The 17,027-nt window shown below is 35.1% G+C and overlaps 1 protein-coding gene across 4 annotated transcripts in view; it reads left to right on the top strand.

Moving 5' to 3' along the window:
* Positions 1–17,027, top strand: part of ANAPC10 (anaphase promoting complex subunit 10) — a 135,187-nt gene that overhangs the window by 32,291 nt on the left and 85,869 nt on the right. For 3 of the 4 annotated variants that reach the window (XM_073017654.1, XM_007999900.3, XM_073017655.1), the window contains exon 4: positions 855–975. In XM_073017654.1, coding sequence (XP_072873755.1) covers positions 855–975 — 121 coding nt within the window. Of the gene's footprint in view, positions 1–854; positions 976–1,186; positions 1,312–17,027 lie in introns of those variants that run through there. The other variant, XM_007999901.3, reaches the window with a different exon arrangement.

The following is a 17,027-nucleotide window of genomic DNA, read 5'->3' as shown; positions in this document are numbered from 1 at the left end:
TCCAAGGCCAGCCTTCATTAGACATCAGTTTTTGAGTGTTTGTGTTACTGTATTTTAATGCATTCTCAGAAGTTTGAATTAGTGGGTCAAAAGTTGTGTTTCTACTAACTGGCAATGAAAGCACCCTTTTCAAATCAAATTTGAGTGTTATCAGTTATTTAAATATTTTCCAATATGATGATAAAACTTATATCTCTGTGTGTTTTAATTTCTCTTTCTTTGATTATTAGACGTTGAATACATTTTCATGTTTTTTTTGGCCACTTGCATTTTTTCTGAGGTTAATTTTCTATTATATATTTTTTCTTTCCCTAGGATATGTATCTTTTAAAATCAATAGCAAAAGAAAGAAAGAAAGAAATCAACAGCAAAATTATGTTTCTTGCATTAAAACTAGGTTGTTCTATTTTTTTAAAAAGTAGTTTTCTCTTTGCTGGACTCAGTTCCTCACTTAGCTAGTTATTTTCAAGTATTAATATAGGAAATAAAGTACATACCTAGCAAAGGAAACCAAACTTATGAGAATAATTTCTTTGTCTAAAATACAAATGAAGAGGATGGAAATCCTTAATTCTTGTTTGCATGATAAAGTACCTAATTTGGCTTAAGTGATCCTTCTTTGCTTGCATCTGGCTCTTGACCATGCTCTACATAGGAGATGTCTGTATAATAAACATATTATCTGGACCTATATTTTTACATTTTTCATTTTTATTGTTGAAATTAAAAGATATGAAAATGTTGATTCAAATACTCCTTTTAGCAAACTATGATTTTTGAAATCAGAAGATAAGATGCATTGGAAATCTTTTCATATGATGAAGTGCATGTTATTTTTACTTTATTGCTTTTAGAAGAAAAACAACAGTGAAGACATTATGTATTTATGCAGACTACAAATCTGATGAAAGCTATACTCCAAGCAAGATCTCAGTCAGAGTAGGAAATAATTTTCACAACCTTCAAGAAATTCGGGTATGTCTTTCAAATTTTTAAAAATATGTCATCCTTTAACTTTTACTTATTAGAAGATAGTCACAGTTGACATTACATTAGATATGTTAAAATGTTAATATATAAAAGGAAAATATTGGAGAAAACATGTTTGAGTGTAAAATTTATTTTCTTCTGAATTCTGATTGTTCTCTTTATTTTTTCCATGATATTTTATTATTGAAATTATCAGACCTACGGAAAATCTCAAAGAATTGTGCAGTGAACCCCAATATACTCATCTCCTAATTTCTTCAGTTGTTAATATTTTGCTATATTTGCTTTATTACAATATGTCTATCTAATTTTTTTGTGCGTTTAAAAATAATTTGCGTGTATTTGCCCATTTCATCCCAATTACCAGTGTGATATATTGGTAGATTTATCAACATTTGCTTAATTTTCTTTTTTTAAGATAAAATTTATGCACAATTTTGCATAATCTTAAGTATATTGTTTGGTGAGTTTTGACAAACACATACATTTATGTAATCCCAACTCCTGTTAAAATATAGAACATTTCCACCATTCCAGATAATTCCCTCATATCTGTTCCCAGTCAGTCTTCAACTCTATCTTACCCTCAGAAAGAACTATTATACTGATTTTATAGATTGATTGATTTTTTTATCATAGATCCATGTTGCCTGTTTTACGACGTCATATGTCATATGAACAGAGTCATACAGGATATAACTTTTATGCAAGGCTTCTTTCACTCAGCCTGGGGTTTTTGAGATTCGTCCATGTAGTTGCATGTGTCACTGCTTCATTCTTTTTCACTTCTGAGTTGTATTTCACTGTTTGAGTATACCACAATATATTTATCCTGCGTGAAGTTATTAGGACAGTGCTTTAGTCCTGAAGTATTTCAGAAGTATTTTCAATAACTTTGAACTACGTAATTGTCAAGCTCTGGCTGTTGACATTTTTGGGTCAGAAAATCATTAAGCCTAAACAATCATTAAAATTTGGTGTTTCTGAGAGATTTGGGAAGCACTTGTGATCTTTGAAAGGTCTCCAGTTAAGTTAATTTGTGGTCTTGGTTCTTGTTTGACTTAATGTTTATATTAAGACTGTGTCTCTAAATTTATATTTCTTATCGGTGTTAGTAATAAAATACTTAATACAAATGACATGTACTGCATATGTATTGACAGATAAGAACAGGTGAGGATATTGTCCAAGATATTTTTGTTGTTGTTTTGTCCTTTGAGATATTCATTGTTTTTTTTAAAAAATTATTAAATAAAAATTGTATGTATCATGTACAGTATGATGTTTTGAAATATGTATACTTTGTAGAATGACTCAATAAAGCTAGTTAACATATGCATTACTTTCACATACCACTTTTTTGTGGTGAGAACTCTCAAAATCTACTCTTAGCAATCTTCAAGAATATAACACTTTGTTTATTACTGTAGTCACTATGTTATATACTGGATCTCTTGATTTTATTCTTCCTATCTAACTGAAATTTTGTACCCTTTGACCAACATCTTCCCAATCCCTCTTTCCATTATAGCCCCTAGAAACTATCATTCTCCTGCTTCTGAGTTCAACTTTTTAATATTCCATTTATAAATAAGGTCATGTGGTATCTATCTTTCTGTGCCTGGCTTGTTTCATTTAACAATAGTGTTCTCCAGTTCCATCCATGCTGCTGCAAATGACAAGATTTCCTTCTCTTTAGGGCTGTATAATATTCCATTGGGTATATATACCCCACAGTTTATTTACCCATTCATTCATTCATTGATGAATACTTAGGTTGATTCTGTATCCTAGCTATTGTGAATAAAGCAGCAGTGAACATGGGAGTGCCATCTTGCTGACATCTGAACTCAAGTTGTTTGTTACTTTGAGATAACTTTTTGGTCTTGTTATAGACAATTATCTTAATTTACTTTTTTTTTTTTTTTTTGAGACGGAGTCTCACTCTGTTGTCCAGGCTGGAGTGCAGTGGTGTGATCTCGGCTCACTGCAACCTCTGGCTCCCAGGTTCAAACAATTCCCATGCCTCAGCCTCTTGAGTAGCTGGCATTACAGGAATGTGCCACCATGCCCAGCTAATTTTTTCTATTTTTAGTAGAGACGGAGTTTCGCTGTGTTGGCCAGGCTGGTCTAGAACTCTGGCCTCAAGTGATCTGCCTCTCTCGGCCTCCCAAAGTGCTAGGATTACAGGCATGAGCCACATGCCCAGCCCTTACTTTTAAGAAACCTTTCTTGAAAACTAATTTCAGCTTTTGAAAATTTGAAAAATTGTTGTAAATTAGATTGTTTTCTTTTAATTTAAAAACATTTCTTCTTTTGTCTGACAGGCCATGCTGGTTGATCTGTACTTCCTGTGCTTGAATAGATTAACAAATAAATCAGCTTGTAGTTTTCTTAAGTTCTTCTGTTCACCCAGTGCTTTTTAAATTCAGAATATTTAAAATTTTTTAAAAATCATAATCAATTTTTTTTTTCCTTTTTTTGACAGAGTCTTACTCTGTCACCCAGGGTGGAGTGCAATGGCCTGATCTCAGCTCACTGCAGCCTCTGCCTCCCGGGTTCAAGTGATTCTCCTACCTCAGCCTCCTTTGTATTTTTAGTAGAGACGGGGTTTTGCCATCTTGGCTGGGCTGATCTCGAACTCCTGACTTCAAGTAATCCACTCACCTCGGCCTTCCAAAGTGCTGAGATTACAGGTTTGAGCCACCGCACCTGGCCTCTTATTTTTGGACCAATTGACAGCCCTTCTTTTAGTCACATATCTGATACATTTAATTAGTGTTTGGTTCTCTGATGACTTGACATATTAAATTGTACTTTATAAAAATTTCACATTATCAAATGATTGGATCACTCATATTGATAAACCTTTGGTAAGTAGAGTTGACTTCTTTTGATTTATAACTAAAGATTTATCATATAGCTCCTCAGGCAGTTGTGATAAGTGAAACACTAGCAATAAAATGTTTTGATTTGATATACATGGTATATATTTGAAACATCCACTAGATGTCACTGTTGTCCTTTATTCTCTAGTTTCATAGCCTATTTGTAGTAAGTTCAAGACCTCAAGTAATCTTAGTTGTACTAGTTTTTCCTAGAGAATATATATGCAAGAACTCTTTGATGCATTTTTGGGAAGTGTACATATTCATATGAAATTTCTAGGTATTTGTATTAAAGATGTTTTGTATTCTATTGTAAATTTTACTAACATTAAATAAGGATTTTGAGAAGTTAACAGGAGAAACTTTAAGTGATATTTGGACCTTGTAAAATACTTTTAATCTTGTCTTTGCTTCTATTATGTCATCTAAGTGCTGAAACATTAGCCATATAGAAAAAGAGCTCTTGTAGGTAGTCTCTTAATTTTTTTCTAAGTGTTTATATTTCTGTTTAGTGACCACATAGCCTCATGAGACCAGTAATACAAAATATTACCAGGTGATAATGTGAGTTGTTTTCCTGGAAAACTTAATGAACATACTACTTTTCTGCAATAGTTCTCACTAAGGAACCATAATTTTTGGATGTTTCTTTAAATTATTAGTGCCTAGCTTTTGCAGCTCATGATATGAATACTTTTATCTTTTAATTATACATCTTTGTATGAGATTTATACTGTTTACCTTTTTTTCTTTCTAAGTTAAATAAGAGCCTGATGGCACTTTGCTTTTTAAGGAAAGATGAAGCCGATCATGATTTTATTTTTTCTGTTATTCTACCACAATATATAAATATATATAAAAAATCTTTGCTTCTTCTCACTCAGATACTAAAACAAGTAATTAAAATAGTGTGAATTTTTTATGAGGTTTTTAGAGTCATCATTTAATTAGTTATAGTAGTGATTTAACTGAGTGGAAAATCCACCTAAATCTTTTTATATTTTTCCATGGATGCTTGCCCACTGGAGGGTGTAGTGTAGTGTGTATTGAAATGTTTTAATAGATTTTCCTTTTTTTTTTTTACTAGAAATTATGAATTTGTTTACTTGAAATGCTTATTTTTTTGTAATTGTTGATTTGAAGTAGTAACTGATAAAATAGTCTAAGATGAGAAAAGCTGATAGCTACCTTATTTAGCAATAAATTCTTTTCTATCCTATCTTCCTTCATTTTAGTTATGAAGCATGTACTGTATCTAGATCTTTGTTACTTCTATTGATAACTCTCTATAAAGGCATCAGACCCTTCCTTTAATACCCTAGAATGTGTATTTTAACCACTATACCAGAGGACTTAAATTGAACTTTCTGCTAAGTAGTCACAAGATACTAAAACTGAATTTGGCCAAACAGAATATGTTTAATGACAAAATTGAAATTATTTATGCTTCTCATTGTACTTTCTTGTATTCAAAATATCCCATTCCACATAAATTGAAAACCAACAATTTAAGAACATTTTATAAGATGTTTGCAATTTATTGCTTCTACGCAAGAGACTGTTTCTGTATAGAAGTGATAATTTAGCATTTCTGAGTCTACATTGTCTTTCTTTGCAGAATGCCTCATCTCAGTTGGGTTACTTTTGTGTATGAATTCATGTTATTCAAGAGAAATTTTCAGATCAAGATGGTAGTTTTTAAATTCTTAGATCTTTTGCATTTTAGCATTATGTTTTGATATAATGTTGTTCTTTTCTTTTGCTCTCAGAAGGGAAAATAATGTGTGAGATAATTTTTTTTTTTTTTATCATTTAGAGCAACGGACCAAAGAACCTTATATTTTAGATGTGACCATTATAGCATTTTAGAAAATATCTCTAGCTGAAATTCAAGGATACTTAAAGTCCTTTTCAATTTGCTAACTAGTTGTTGTTGTTTTTAAAAATTATTGTAGAGTATTTTGTACTTAAATATGAAACTAAAGTGTTTTTTTAGACTTACTGTGACAGTTCTCAAATTATTTCTATATTGTTATATGAGAAACAACTTGTTAAGGTTAAGTAGATGCTTTCAGCATATGTGAAAGTTGTCCTTTGGTTTATTGCTTCTAAAATTTGTGGCCACGAAAGGATAAAATATTGATAGAGCACAAGATCGAGTACTTAAGTGAATTTTAAGCCCTGTTTTTGTCTTCAGATAATAAAGCTGTTACCAAGTGATTTTTTTTTTTTAAAGAGGCTTGAAATAAGTCTTCAGTGTTAAAGAGAGCTGTAATGTTTTCCCATGGTTTCATGTGGCCTTTCGCTCTCTACTTGTGTCCTTATTTCAGTAGCATAACCATGTGAGTCCATATATGGTACTTTGACAGAAGTGGTTCATATGTCAGTTCTTCTGATAAAATAATATTTCCTATTATAATTTGAGTTCCACTAATGTATGTGATAGAGTAAGAAGATGCAACAAAAGCTCTGGCTCTATTCATTGATCCCAAAACCTACTTATATTTACTTTCTTATGAGGGGCCTATTTTAAACAATTTAATATAAAGCGGAATGACTTAGGCAGTATCTATAAATATCAATTGGTTTGATAAGACAGAAAGTGTAATTTATCAAGTCTTTGGAAAAATAGTTTTTGTTGAATTTAGATAGTTTAAAAGATTTTTTTTAAAAAAATTAGTTTCATAACTAACTTTAGTTCATCTTTGAAGTCATTGTAGAATGTTTTGGTGTGATACACATAATTTTTAGGCCAAAAATGTTATCTTCTAACTGTCTCTGGAAACAATGTACAGAATTTTTGAAAATGTTTATTTGTTGTATGCATCACTTATTTCTAAAATGGAGCTGAGGTAACTATGCATTTGGGGTATATTTCCTTTTGGAACTAAAATATGTTATACAGAAAAGTATCATCTGTATTTTTAAGAAGAAGTATCATCTATATTTTTAAGAAACTTTATTGTATCTTGTTTTTGTTTGACGACAAACTTATACTATAGATTATTTAAGAGATGTAGTCTGGCATTTCATACAAAACAGATTCATGCTTTATTCTGTGAATAATGCTGTGGGGCCTGCCAAGTGCCAGGTAATATGTTAGATACTGGGGATACAATAAAGTCACAGTTTCTGCCTTTGAGTACTTCATAGTCTCATGGAAGAGATACGCAAAAAATTCTCAGTTGCCATATAGTATAGTAAGTACCTGGAGGTGGCTATGGGAACACAATGGAATATTGTGTTTAAAAACACAATATTGTTTTGTGGTTTTAAAAGCCTAGTGGTTTAAAAAGCTGAAGAGGTTGATGGTTCAACTGACTGTTTAGGATAAATACAAAGCCTATTCAGGTGCAAAATCAAGTGGAGGCATTCTAGCAGGGTCATGATGTACGTAAAGGTATGGAAGCACAGTAGCGTGGTATAGTGACAGAAGTGCAAGTAATTCAGTCTGCCTGGAAGCTGGATAGGTCTGAGGGAGTGATAAGAAAGACTGAAGAAGTATTTATTCATTCAACACATTTATTGTGATGTAACATGGTTCCCATACGTAAGTTTACATTCTTGTAGGGAAATAAATATAGTATATAATTGTTTCAGTGAAAATGTATAGTCGTATTGTACATAATGTCAGACATTAAATGAGGAAACTTTGACACAGCTTAATCGTGGGAATGCTGGAGCTGGAGCACCTAAAGACCAGGTAGGTATAATATTAGCCAGGTAAAAATTATGAGGATTTAATTAAGGCTACAGCAGTTGGGTTCCAGAGGAAGGGATATATTTGAAATAAATTAAAAGGACTTGTGACTGATTGCTACCTGGGATGTATTCAGAATATTGGGTAGAATTCGAGTAAGTAGAAAGGGGCATCTAGAATTCTTAGCTTAGGCAACTGGTTGAAAGTTGGCATTTACTAGAAATGGCATACAGAGAGGGAACATTCTGAGGGGGAGGGGCAGAGAGAAAGGGGCTTCGATAATAAGATTAATTTTGGTCACTGATTTCTGGTATCTCTTCAAATGGAGGGATTTTCAGTAGGTAGTCCATGGATAGTAGGGTATGGTATATGGATCTGAACCTAAGGAAAGAAGTCTGGGTTAGAGGTATAGATTTGGGAATCATCAGTGTGTAAATCGAAGTTTAGATATAAAATAAAAGTTCTAGGGCTGGGACCATGAAGATGCCAATATTCAATAATTGGATAGGAAAAGGTTATCCAGTGACGAAAGCTGAGAGGAACTCCCAGAAAGATGAGAAGAAAATTAAGAGAATATGTTGTCACAGAAGCGGAAAGAAGTCAGGAGTATCTAGGCAGATAGGGACTGAAACATTTCCTGTATTTCATGTTTTAATAGGCAGTTTGCTTAATGTAATTTACTTAATGCAATTCTGAACCAAGGTAGTTCTTGAAACTTGTTTAAGCACTCTTTGGAGTAATTGTTTCTAAATTTATAGATTGAGAACTAATGAAATGATTTAATAGCAGGAATTCCATCTTTTCTAATTATAATATTTGTGCCAAATAAGATGATTCTGAGGAGGATTCTTGTTTTGTTTCATAATGTGTTGATTTGGAAGGTTTTGTGCTGCTAATGCATACTTAAAGTAAACTTAGAAGTTGATGAATTTTCTTTCAAGAACATTGTCCTGTAAAGGTCACTTTTTTCAAGTGATCTTTTACAGCAGTTATAGAAGACCTACACTGTTTCTTTTAGGCAAAATGGCAATGGTAATAGCTTAGGGCAAAGAAGACAAAAAACCTACAAAATCTAAATTCCCTTTATTTAACCATATGACAGAATATAATTCAATAGAAATATGCATTTTACTTATGAAAATGAAAATGACATGGTTTTAGAAATGTAGATTATCAACCCCTCTTATAAGGAAAACATACTGGGAATATAGCCTGCTGATCAGAGCAGGGTGGGCATCTGGCTGATAACCTAGCATAGTGTCTGAAACAGTAGGTATTTCATTAAAGTGTTGTTAAATAACCATATTGTTACAGGGCCCCGCCACTTACCCAAACTTGTTAACTTTTGGGTCGGGGGTTTCCGCCCTATAGTCTCTCCAGTGGTCGCCAGAAAGATGTTACAAGAAAAGGGGTCCCAATCCAGACCCCAAGAAGGAGTTCTTGTATCTTGTGCAAGAAGGAATTCAGGGCACATCCATAAAGTGAAAGCAAGTTTATTAAAAAAGTAGAGGAATGAAAGAATGGCTACTACATAGAGCAGCCCCGAGGGCTGCTGGTTGCCCATCTTTATGGTTATTTCTTGATGGTATGCTGAACAAGGGGTGGATTATTCATGCCTCCCCTTTTTAGACCATATAGGGTAACTTCCTGACTTTGCCCTGGCATTTGTAAACTGTCATGGCGATGATGGGAGTGTAGCAGTGAGGACGACCAGAGGTCACTCTTGTGACCATCTTGGTTTTGGTGGGTTTAGGCCAGCTTCTTTACTGCAGCCTGTTTTATTAGCAAGGTCTTTATGACCTGTATCTTATGCTGACCTTGTATCTCATCTGGTGACTTAGCATGCCTTAACCGTCTGGGAATGCAGCTCAGTACGTCTCAGCTTCATTATACCCAGCTCCTCTTCAAGATGGAGTTGCTCTGGTTTCACACGCCTCTGACAATACCAGCAGTTCATAGGCTTGCCGTTGACCCATGCTTGTGTAGTTTGCTTCAAAAAGATTATCTGGGCAAATCAGATTCCCTGTCTCAGACATTTTAAAAACTTTTTTAATTGCAAAAAACATATACCATAAAATTTACCACCTAAACCGTTTTTTATGCACAGTTAGTTCGGTAGTGTTACATATATGGTATTCACGTGGTTGTGAATACACATTTCCAGAACTTTTTTATCTTTCAAAACCAAAAATCATTGTCATTAACAACTCCCAGTTTCCCGCTTCTCCAGGCCCTAGTGAGCACTATTCTAGTTTTTGTTTCTATGAATTTGACTGCTTTAGATACCTCATATAAGTGAAATCATACAATATTTGTCCTTTTTTGACTAGCTTACTTCACTTAGCATAATGTACTCAAGCTTCATGTTGTATCATGTGACAGGATTTCCTTTATTTATTTTTAAATTTAATTTATTTTTTATTTTTTGAGACAGAGTCTAGCTCTGTCACCCAGGCTGGAGTGCAGTGACATGATCTCGACTCACTACAGCCTCTGCCTCCTGGGTTCAAGTGATTCTCATGCCTCAGCCTCCTGAGTAGCTGGGACTGCAGGCACATACCACCATGCCTGGCTAACTTTTGTATTTTTAGTGTAGACAGGGTTTCACCATTTGGGGCAGGCTTGTCTCGAACTCCTGACCTCAGGTCATCCACCTGCCTCGGCCTCTCAAAGTGCTGGGATTACAGGCGTGAGCCACCTCAGCAACCTCCTTTTTTTTTTAAAGACCAAAAAATATTCAGCAGGTACAAAATTTGTGTACTTCATTTTGCTTATCTATTCATCTCTCAGCGGTCACTTGGGTTGTTCCCACCTCTTGCCTAGTGTGAATAGTAGTGCTGTGAACAGTGGGTGTACACGTATCTTAAGATCCTTTATTCATCTCTTTTGGGTATATATGCAGATGTTGGATTTCTGGATCACAAGGTAGTTCTATTTTTAATTTTTTTGCCTTAGAAATTTAACTCAGAAGAAACAGAGGCAAAGTTAGCATTGGCAAGATCTGATACTGAGAGACAGTGATATGGAAAAGGGTGGGTAAGGTGAAGGGCCATGAGCAAACTGAAGTTACAAAGTAAAAGAGTACACCTATAAGATATGGGAAGACACAGAATGGTGTAGAATGAATAAAATAGATGCAAGAGTAGAGACATAATAAGGAGAAAGAACAATAAACTTGAGCAAGTGTCTGGTGTCTCTGATAGTCTTCATTTACTGACCTCTTTCATACTTGACCACTTTTCCCTGAGTTCCATGTACAAACATATGCACACACAGACATGCACGTGTGCACACACACACACACGCACAAATTCAGTATGTCCCCTCATCCTGTGGTAAGTTTTTTTTTTTTTGAGATGGAGTCTCGCTCCATTGCTCAGGCTGGAGTGCAGTGGCGCAGTCTCGCTCACTGCAAGCTCCGCCTTCCGGGTTCACACCATTCTCCTGCCTTAGCCTCCGGAGTAGCTGGGACTATAGGCACCCGCCACCAAGCCTGGCTAATTTTTTGTGTATATTTTTTAGTAGAGATGGGGTTTCACCCTGTTGGCCAGGATGGTCTCGATCTCCTGACCTTGTGATCCGCCTGCCTCGGCCTCCCAAAGTGCTGGGATTACAGGTGTGAGCCACCACGCCCGGTGTGGTAAGTTTTGAGTAAATATTTCTGGCAACTAACATGTTGCTGATTAAAACAGCAGTAATCGGGCTGGGCATGGTGACTCAGGCCTGTAATACCAGCACTTTGGGAGGCCGAGGCAGGCGGATCACGAAGTCAAGAGATTGAGACCATCCTGGCCAACATGGTGAAATCCTGTCTCTACTAAAATTAGAAAAATTAGCTAGAAGTGTTGGCAAGTGCCTGTAATCCCAGCTACTCAGGAGACTGAGGCACGAGAATTGCTTGAACCTGGGAGGCAGAGGTTGCAGTGAGCCGAGATTGCGCCACTGCAGTCCAGCCTGGTGACAGAGTGAGACTTCACCTCCAAAAAAAAAGGAAAAAAAAAAAAAAGAAAACGCACAGTAGTAATCAGTTGAAAGAGCTGCAGTAAATCTTGCTGAAACTACTTGCTGAAGTATTTTATCATAATTTAAAAGTATATCTTAATAGAGGTGAGCTACTCAGGAACCTCATTTTTTTTTTTAGCCTCATGTTTTACATGTGGTAAATGAAGAATCAGTGAATCTCAAGACTCAGGATAAAGGAATGAGAATATTGAAGCAGAAACTGCAAATAAAAGACAATGGATACTTTTTTGTGTCCATTTCTCCTTCATAAAGGAATGAAGAGAATTCTTCTTACAAGGATTTGTAGATATTTGGGAATCTTTCCTTTTGTATTTGAAATTACAGTTGATGGTACCAAACAGAAAACGTAGCTTAGCAATCTCACCACTTTTTTAGAATCAGTTGCCTACTTTGTAATTAGATATGTGATATGTAATTAGATAATTAGTATGTAGAGGAAGCTTTCAAAGAACTTACAATGAGAAAAGATCTAGATTTAGACTAAGTGGTACCATAAGTATGAGGCAATAGTAGGGAAATTATTCAGATAATACGTTAGCTATCTATTTTAATCTTTATTGAGCATAAAGTGTTTAGATTTAATCTTGTTCCAAGTTAACATGTTTCCTGAGTAGCTATGTGAATTTTCTGTTACTTAATTTTGATAATGATTAAATTTTTGTTCTGGTTCTTATGTATCTCCTAAGTTCCCATTCTTTGCCACCAGGTAAACAAAACATAATGGCAGGTCCCTCATATTGAAAATATATAATCTTCTCTACATCTTCTTCCTCATCAGTCAGGATAAGGTTTCTTAGGGTTTGCCTGGCACACTTAGCTAAAATAATAATAGTATTTATAGTACACTGGCAACTGCTGTTTTTCCTACTTCTTCCCTGAGACTGTATATATGCTGCTAAAGAAATGAGATTTTTATAATAAATGAGTGTCCCATTTTTTTTTTTTTTTTTTTTTTCCCGAAACGGAGTCTCGCTCTGTCTCCCGGGCTGGAGTGCAGTGGTGCGATCTTGGCTCACTTGTACCTTTGCCTCCCAGGTTCAAGCGATTCTCCTGTCTCAGCCTCCCGAGTAGCTGGGATTACAGGCATGCACCACCACGCCCAGCTAATATTTTGTATTTTTAGTAGAGATGGGTTTTCACCGTGTTAGCCAGGATGATCTTGATCTCCTGACCTTGTGATCCGCCCATCTCGGCCTCCCAAAGTGCTGGGATTATAGGCATGAGCCACTGTGCCCAGCCCCCAGTATTTTTTTTTAAATAGGAAAACCTCTTTAATTTTATAATAGAAATCAATATAGTTGTTTATAAATGAAACTTAGAGCCAGTAACAACTAAAATACTATTTTATTGTATTAGTATATCTATTTTATCTGTGAGAACAACTGAAATTAGAAAATATGTGGATTCCACCTCTGTAAACTGGTTAGGCTAGTGTTATTTTACTAATTTTTAAATTTAGCTTTTTAAAATTGACAGAAAATTATGTATATTTATGGTGCTCATAATGATGTCTTGATATTTGTATACGTTGTGGACTGACTAAATCAAGCTAATTAACATAGGTAATATCTCACATATATGTCATTTTTTTGTGGTGTGAACGCTTAAATCTGTCTTAGCAATTGTCAAGTATACAATATATTGTTATTAATTGTACTCAGTGATGCACAGTAGATGACTTGAGCTTATTTCTTATGCCTCACTGAAATTTTATGTCCTTTGACCAACATCTTCCAACTGTCCCCATTACTCATAGCCCCAGGTAACCGTCATCCTACTCTCTACTTCTGTGAGTTCACCTTTAGATTCTGTGTATAAGTGAGAACATGCAATTCTTTTTCACTCCAATTTTTTTTTAAAAACATTACTTAAAATCTTGTTTTCTATAACATATAGTTTTTCAATTTTGTAGGAGTTAACTAAGTAATCAGACTATGTGAAATCCTCTGAGGTTGACTAAAAGGTACTCTGTGATTATTTAATAGTGTCCTTAGACTAAATTAAATTTTTCAGGAAAATTATATCCTTCAAAGTCCTGTTGGCTCCTTCTCTCATTTCACTTAATTATGCTGAGTCTGGCCAATCCATATATATAATTTACATAGAATGTCTCTTTACAATAACTGTATGCAATAATAACTATATGGCTGTTGGCCTATTCCTCTAACTGCATGAATTTTTCATGAATTCTTTGAGATTCATAAAAAAAATGAATAGTTCTTTAAAAATTACTGCATCCATTTTCATTATCTGCTAAGAACTACACAGGCCTACCTCATTTTATTGCTTTTCACCTTATTGTACTTTACAGATACTGCATTTTATTACAGATTGAAGCTTTGTGGCAATCCTATGTCAAGGAAGTCTGTTGGCACCATTTTTTCAATAGTGTGTGCTCAGTTCCTGTTTCTATCACATTTTGGTAATTCTCACAATATTTCAAACCTTTTCATTATTATTATAACTTTTGTGGTGATCTGTGATCAGTGATTCTTAATGATACTATTGTAATTGTTTTGGGACCCCATGAACCATGCTCATATAATATAGCAAACTTAATTGATAAATATTGTGTTCTGACTACTCCACTAACTGGCTGCTTCCTTATCTCTTTCTGTCTAATTGTGCTTTCCTATTCCCTGAGACACAGCAATATTGAAATTAGGCCAATTAATAACCTAATTAATTGGCATAAATCAATTAGGCCTCTAACTAATGATGATGGTCTCTAACTATTTAAGTGAGTTTCACATCTCTCACTGTAACTCAACAGCCAGAAAGAATTAAGCTTAATGAAGAAGGCATTTTGAAAGTCAAGATATGCTAAAAACTCGGCCTCTTACTCCAAACAGTGAAGCTGTGAATACAAGAGAAAAGTTCTGAAGGAAATTAAACATGCTACTCTAGTGAACACATGAATAATAAGAAAGCATTACAGCCTTATTACTGATATGGAGAAAGTTTGAGTAGCCTAGATAGAAGATTAAACCAGCCACAACATTCCCTTAAGCCAAAGCCTAATTCACAGTAAGGCCCAAATTCTCTTCAATGTTAGGAAGGCTGAGAGAGGTGAAGAAGCTACAGAAGAAAAGTTTGAAACTAGCCGAGGTTGGTTCATGAGGTTTCAGGAAAGAAGCTGTCTCCATAACATAAAAGAACCAGGTGAAGCAGCAAGTGCTGATGGAGGAGCTGTAGCAAGTTACCCAGCAGACCTGGTTAAAATAGTTGATGAGGGTAGATACACAAAACAACACATTTTCAATGTGGACAAAAAACCTTCTACTGCAAGATACCAACTAAGACTTTCATAGCTGAAGAGGAGAAGTCAATGCCTGGATTGAAAGCTTCACAGTACAGGCTGGCTCTTTTGTTAGGGGCTGATGCAGCTAGTGAGTTTAAGTTGAAGGCAGCCCTCACTATTCTAAAAATCCTAGGGCCCTTAAGAATTATGCTAAATTTATTCTGCCCGTGTGCTCTAAATGGAGGAACAAAGCCTGAATGCCAGCGCATCTGTTTAGAGCATGGTTTCCTGAATATTTTAATCCCATTGTAAAGACCTACTGCTCAGAGAAAAAGATTTATTTCAAAATACTACACTCGCTGACAATGCATATAGTCGCCCAAGAGCTTTGATGGAGATGTACAAGGAGGTAATACAACATGTATTCTGCAGCCCATGGAGCAAGGAATAATTTTGACTTCCAAGTCTTATTATGTAAGAAATACATTTCTTAAGGCATTAGCTGCCATAAATAGTGGCAAATGATCTGATGGATCTAGGCAAAGCAAATTGAAAATCTTCTGGAAACAACTTACCATTCTAGATGTTACTGAGAATATTTGTGATTTATGTGAAAAGGTCAAAATATGAACATTAACAGGAGTTTGGAAGAAGTTGATTCCAATCCTCATGGATAACTTCGAGAGTCTAAAGGCTTCATTGGAGGGAGTAACTGCAGATGTAGTGGAAACAGCAAGAGAACTACAATTAGAAAGGGAGCCTGAAGGTCAGGTGTGGTGGCTCACGCCTGTACTCCTAGCATTTTGGGAGGCTAGGGTGGGAGAATCTCTTGATCCCAGGAGCTCAAGACCAGCCTGGGCAATATAACAAGACCCCTATCTCTACAAAAGAAATTCAAAAAAATTAATCGAGTGTGGTGGTGCACATCTGTAGTCCCAGCTACCTGGGAGGCTGAGGTGGGAGGATTGCTTAAGCCCGGGTGACGGCGGTTCCAGTGAGCCATAATCATGCCATTGCACTTCAGCATGGGCTACAGAGAGAGACCCTATCTCAAAAAAACAAAAATGGAGCCTGAAGATGTGACCAAATTGCAGCAATCTCATTATAAAACTTGAACAGGTGAAGAGCTGCTTCTGATGAATGAGCTAAGAAAGTAGTTTTTAGTGTGTGAAGGTGCTGTGAGCATTCTTGAAATGACAACAAAGAATTTAGAATATTGCATCATCTTAGTTGATAAAGCAGTAGTAGCACAGTTTGAGAAGACTGACTCTAATTTTTAAAGAAATTCTACTGTCAGCGAAATGCTGTTAAATGGCATTGCATGCTACAGAGGATATTTTTCATGAAAGGAATATTGAATAAATGAGGTAAACTTCAGCGTTGTGTTATTTTAAGAAATTGCTTCAGTCACCTCAGAGTTTAGTAACTACCACTTTAATCTGTCAGTAGCCATCACCATTAAGTGAGATCCTCTACCTCCAAAAAAATTATAACTTGCTGAAGAATCAAGGGATTGTTAGCAATTTTTAGCAGTAAAATTTTTTTTGTGAGGATACGTACATTATTCTTTAGACATAATGCTATTGCACACTTAATAGACTACAGTAGAGTATAAGCATAATATATGCACTGAGAAACCAAAACATTGTATGACTGACTCACTTTATTGTGATACTCACTTTATTGCTGTGGTCTGGAACCAAACCCACAATGTATCTGGGATATGCCTGTACTTATTTTAGACATAATTGCTAAAACTTCAAAACTTTATCTCAAAGTTTTATTTTCCTATTAATAAATTAGAGCAAAGAGGTATTACACACAAAACTTGCATAAGAAATAACTGAGAGGCTGATAGTTTCAATTATTTCTATATCTTTGGACTATTCCTCCAGTGGTTGAATTTCCTTTTTTTTTTTTTTTAAATTGGAGCTTCTTGAAAAACATGTTCTTTAGCAATTTTGAATATTATTCTTTGGCAGCATTGTTTTATAAAATTGTTTTCATAGAATTTCTTCTTAGTATCCATGACCTATATTGAGGGAGGTTGGGGAGAAATATGTCAGCTCTGTCAACTACCAATAGATGGTATTAGTAGTTGCTTCTATAGTTAGAAATTGACACATGAGATTAAGTAGACTTAATGATGACCCTTTGGAAATGAATCTGTAAGTAGAAGAATCTC

The sequence above is a fragment of the Chlorocebus sabaeus genome, chromosome 7 (assembly GCF_047675955.1).
Source record: "Chlorocebus sabaeus isolate Y175 chromosome 7, mChlSab1.0.hap1, whole genome shotgun sequence".
Taxonomy (NCBI): Eukaryota; Metazoa; Chordata; class Mammalia; order Primates; family Cercopithecidae; genus Chlorocebus; species Chlorocebus sabaeus.
This window is presented reverse-complemented; position numbering and strand designations above follow the sequence as displayed.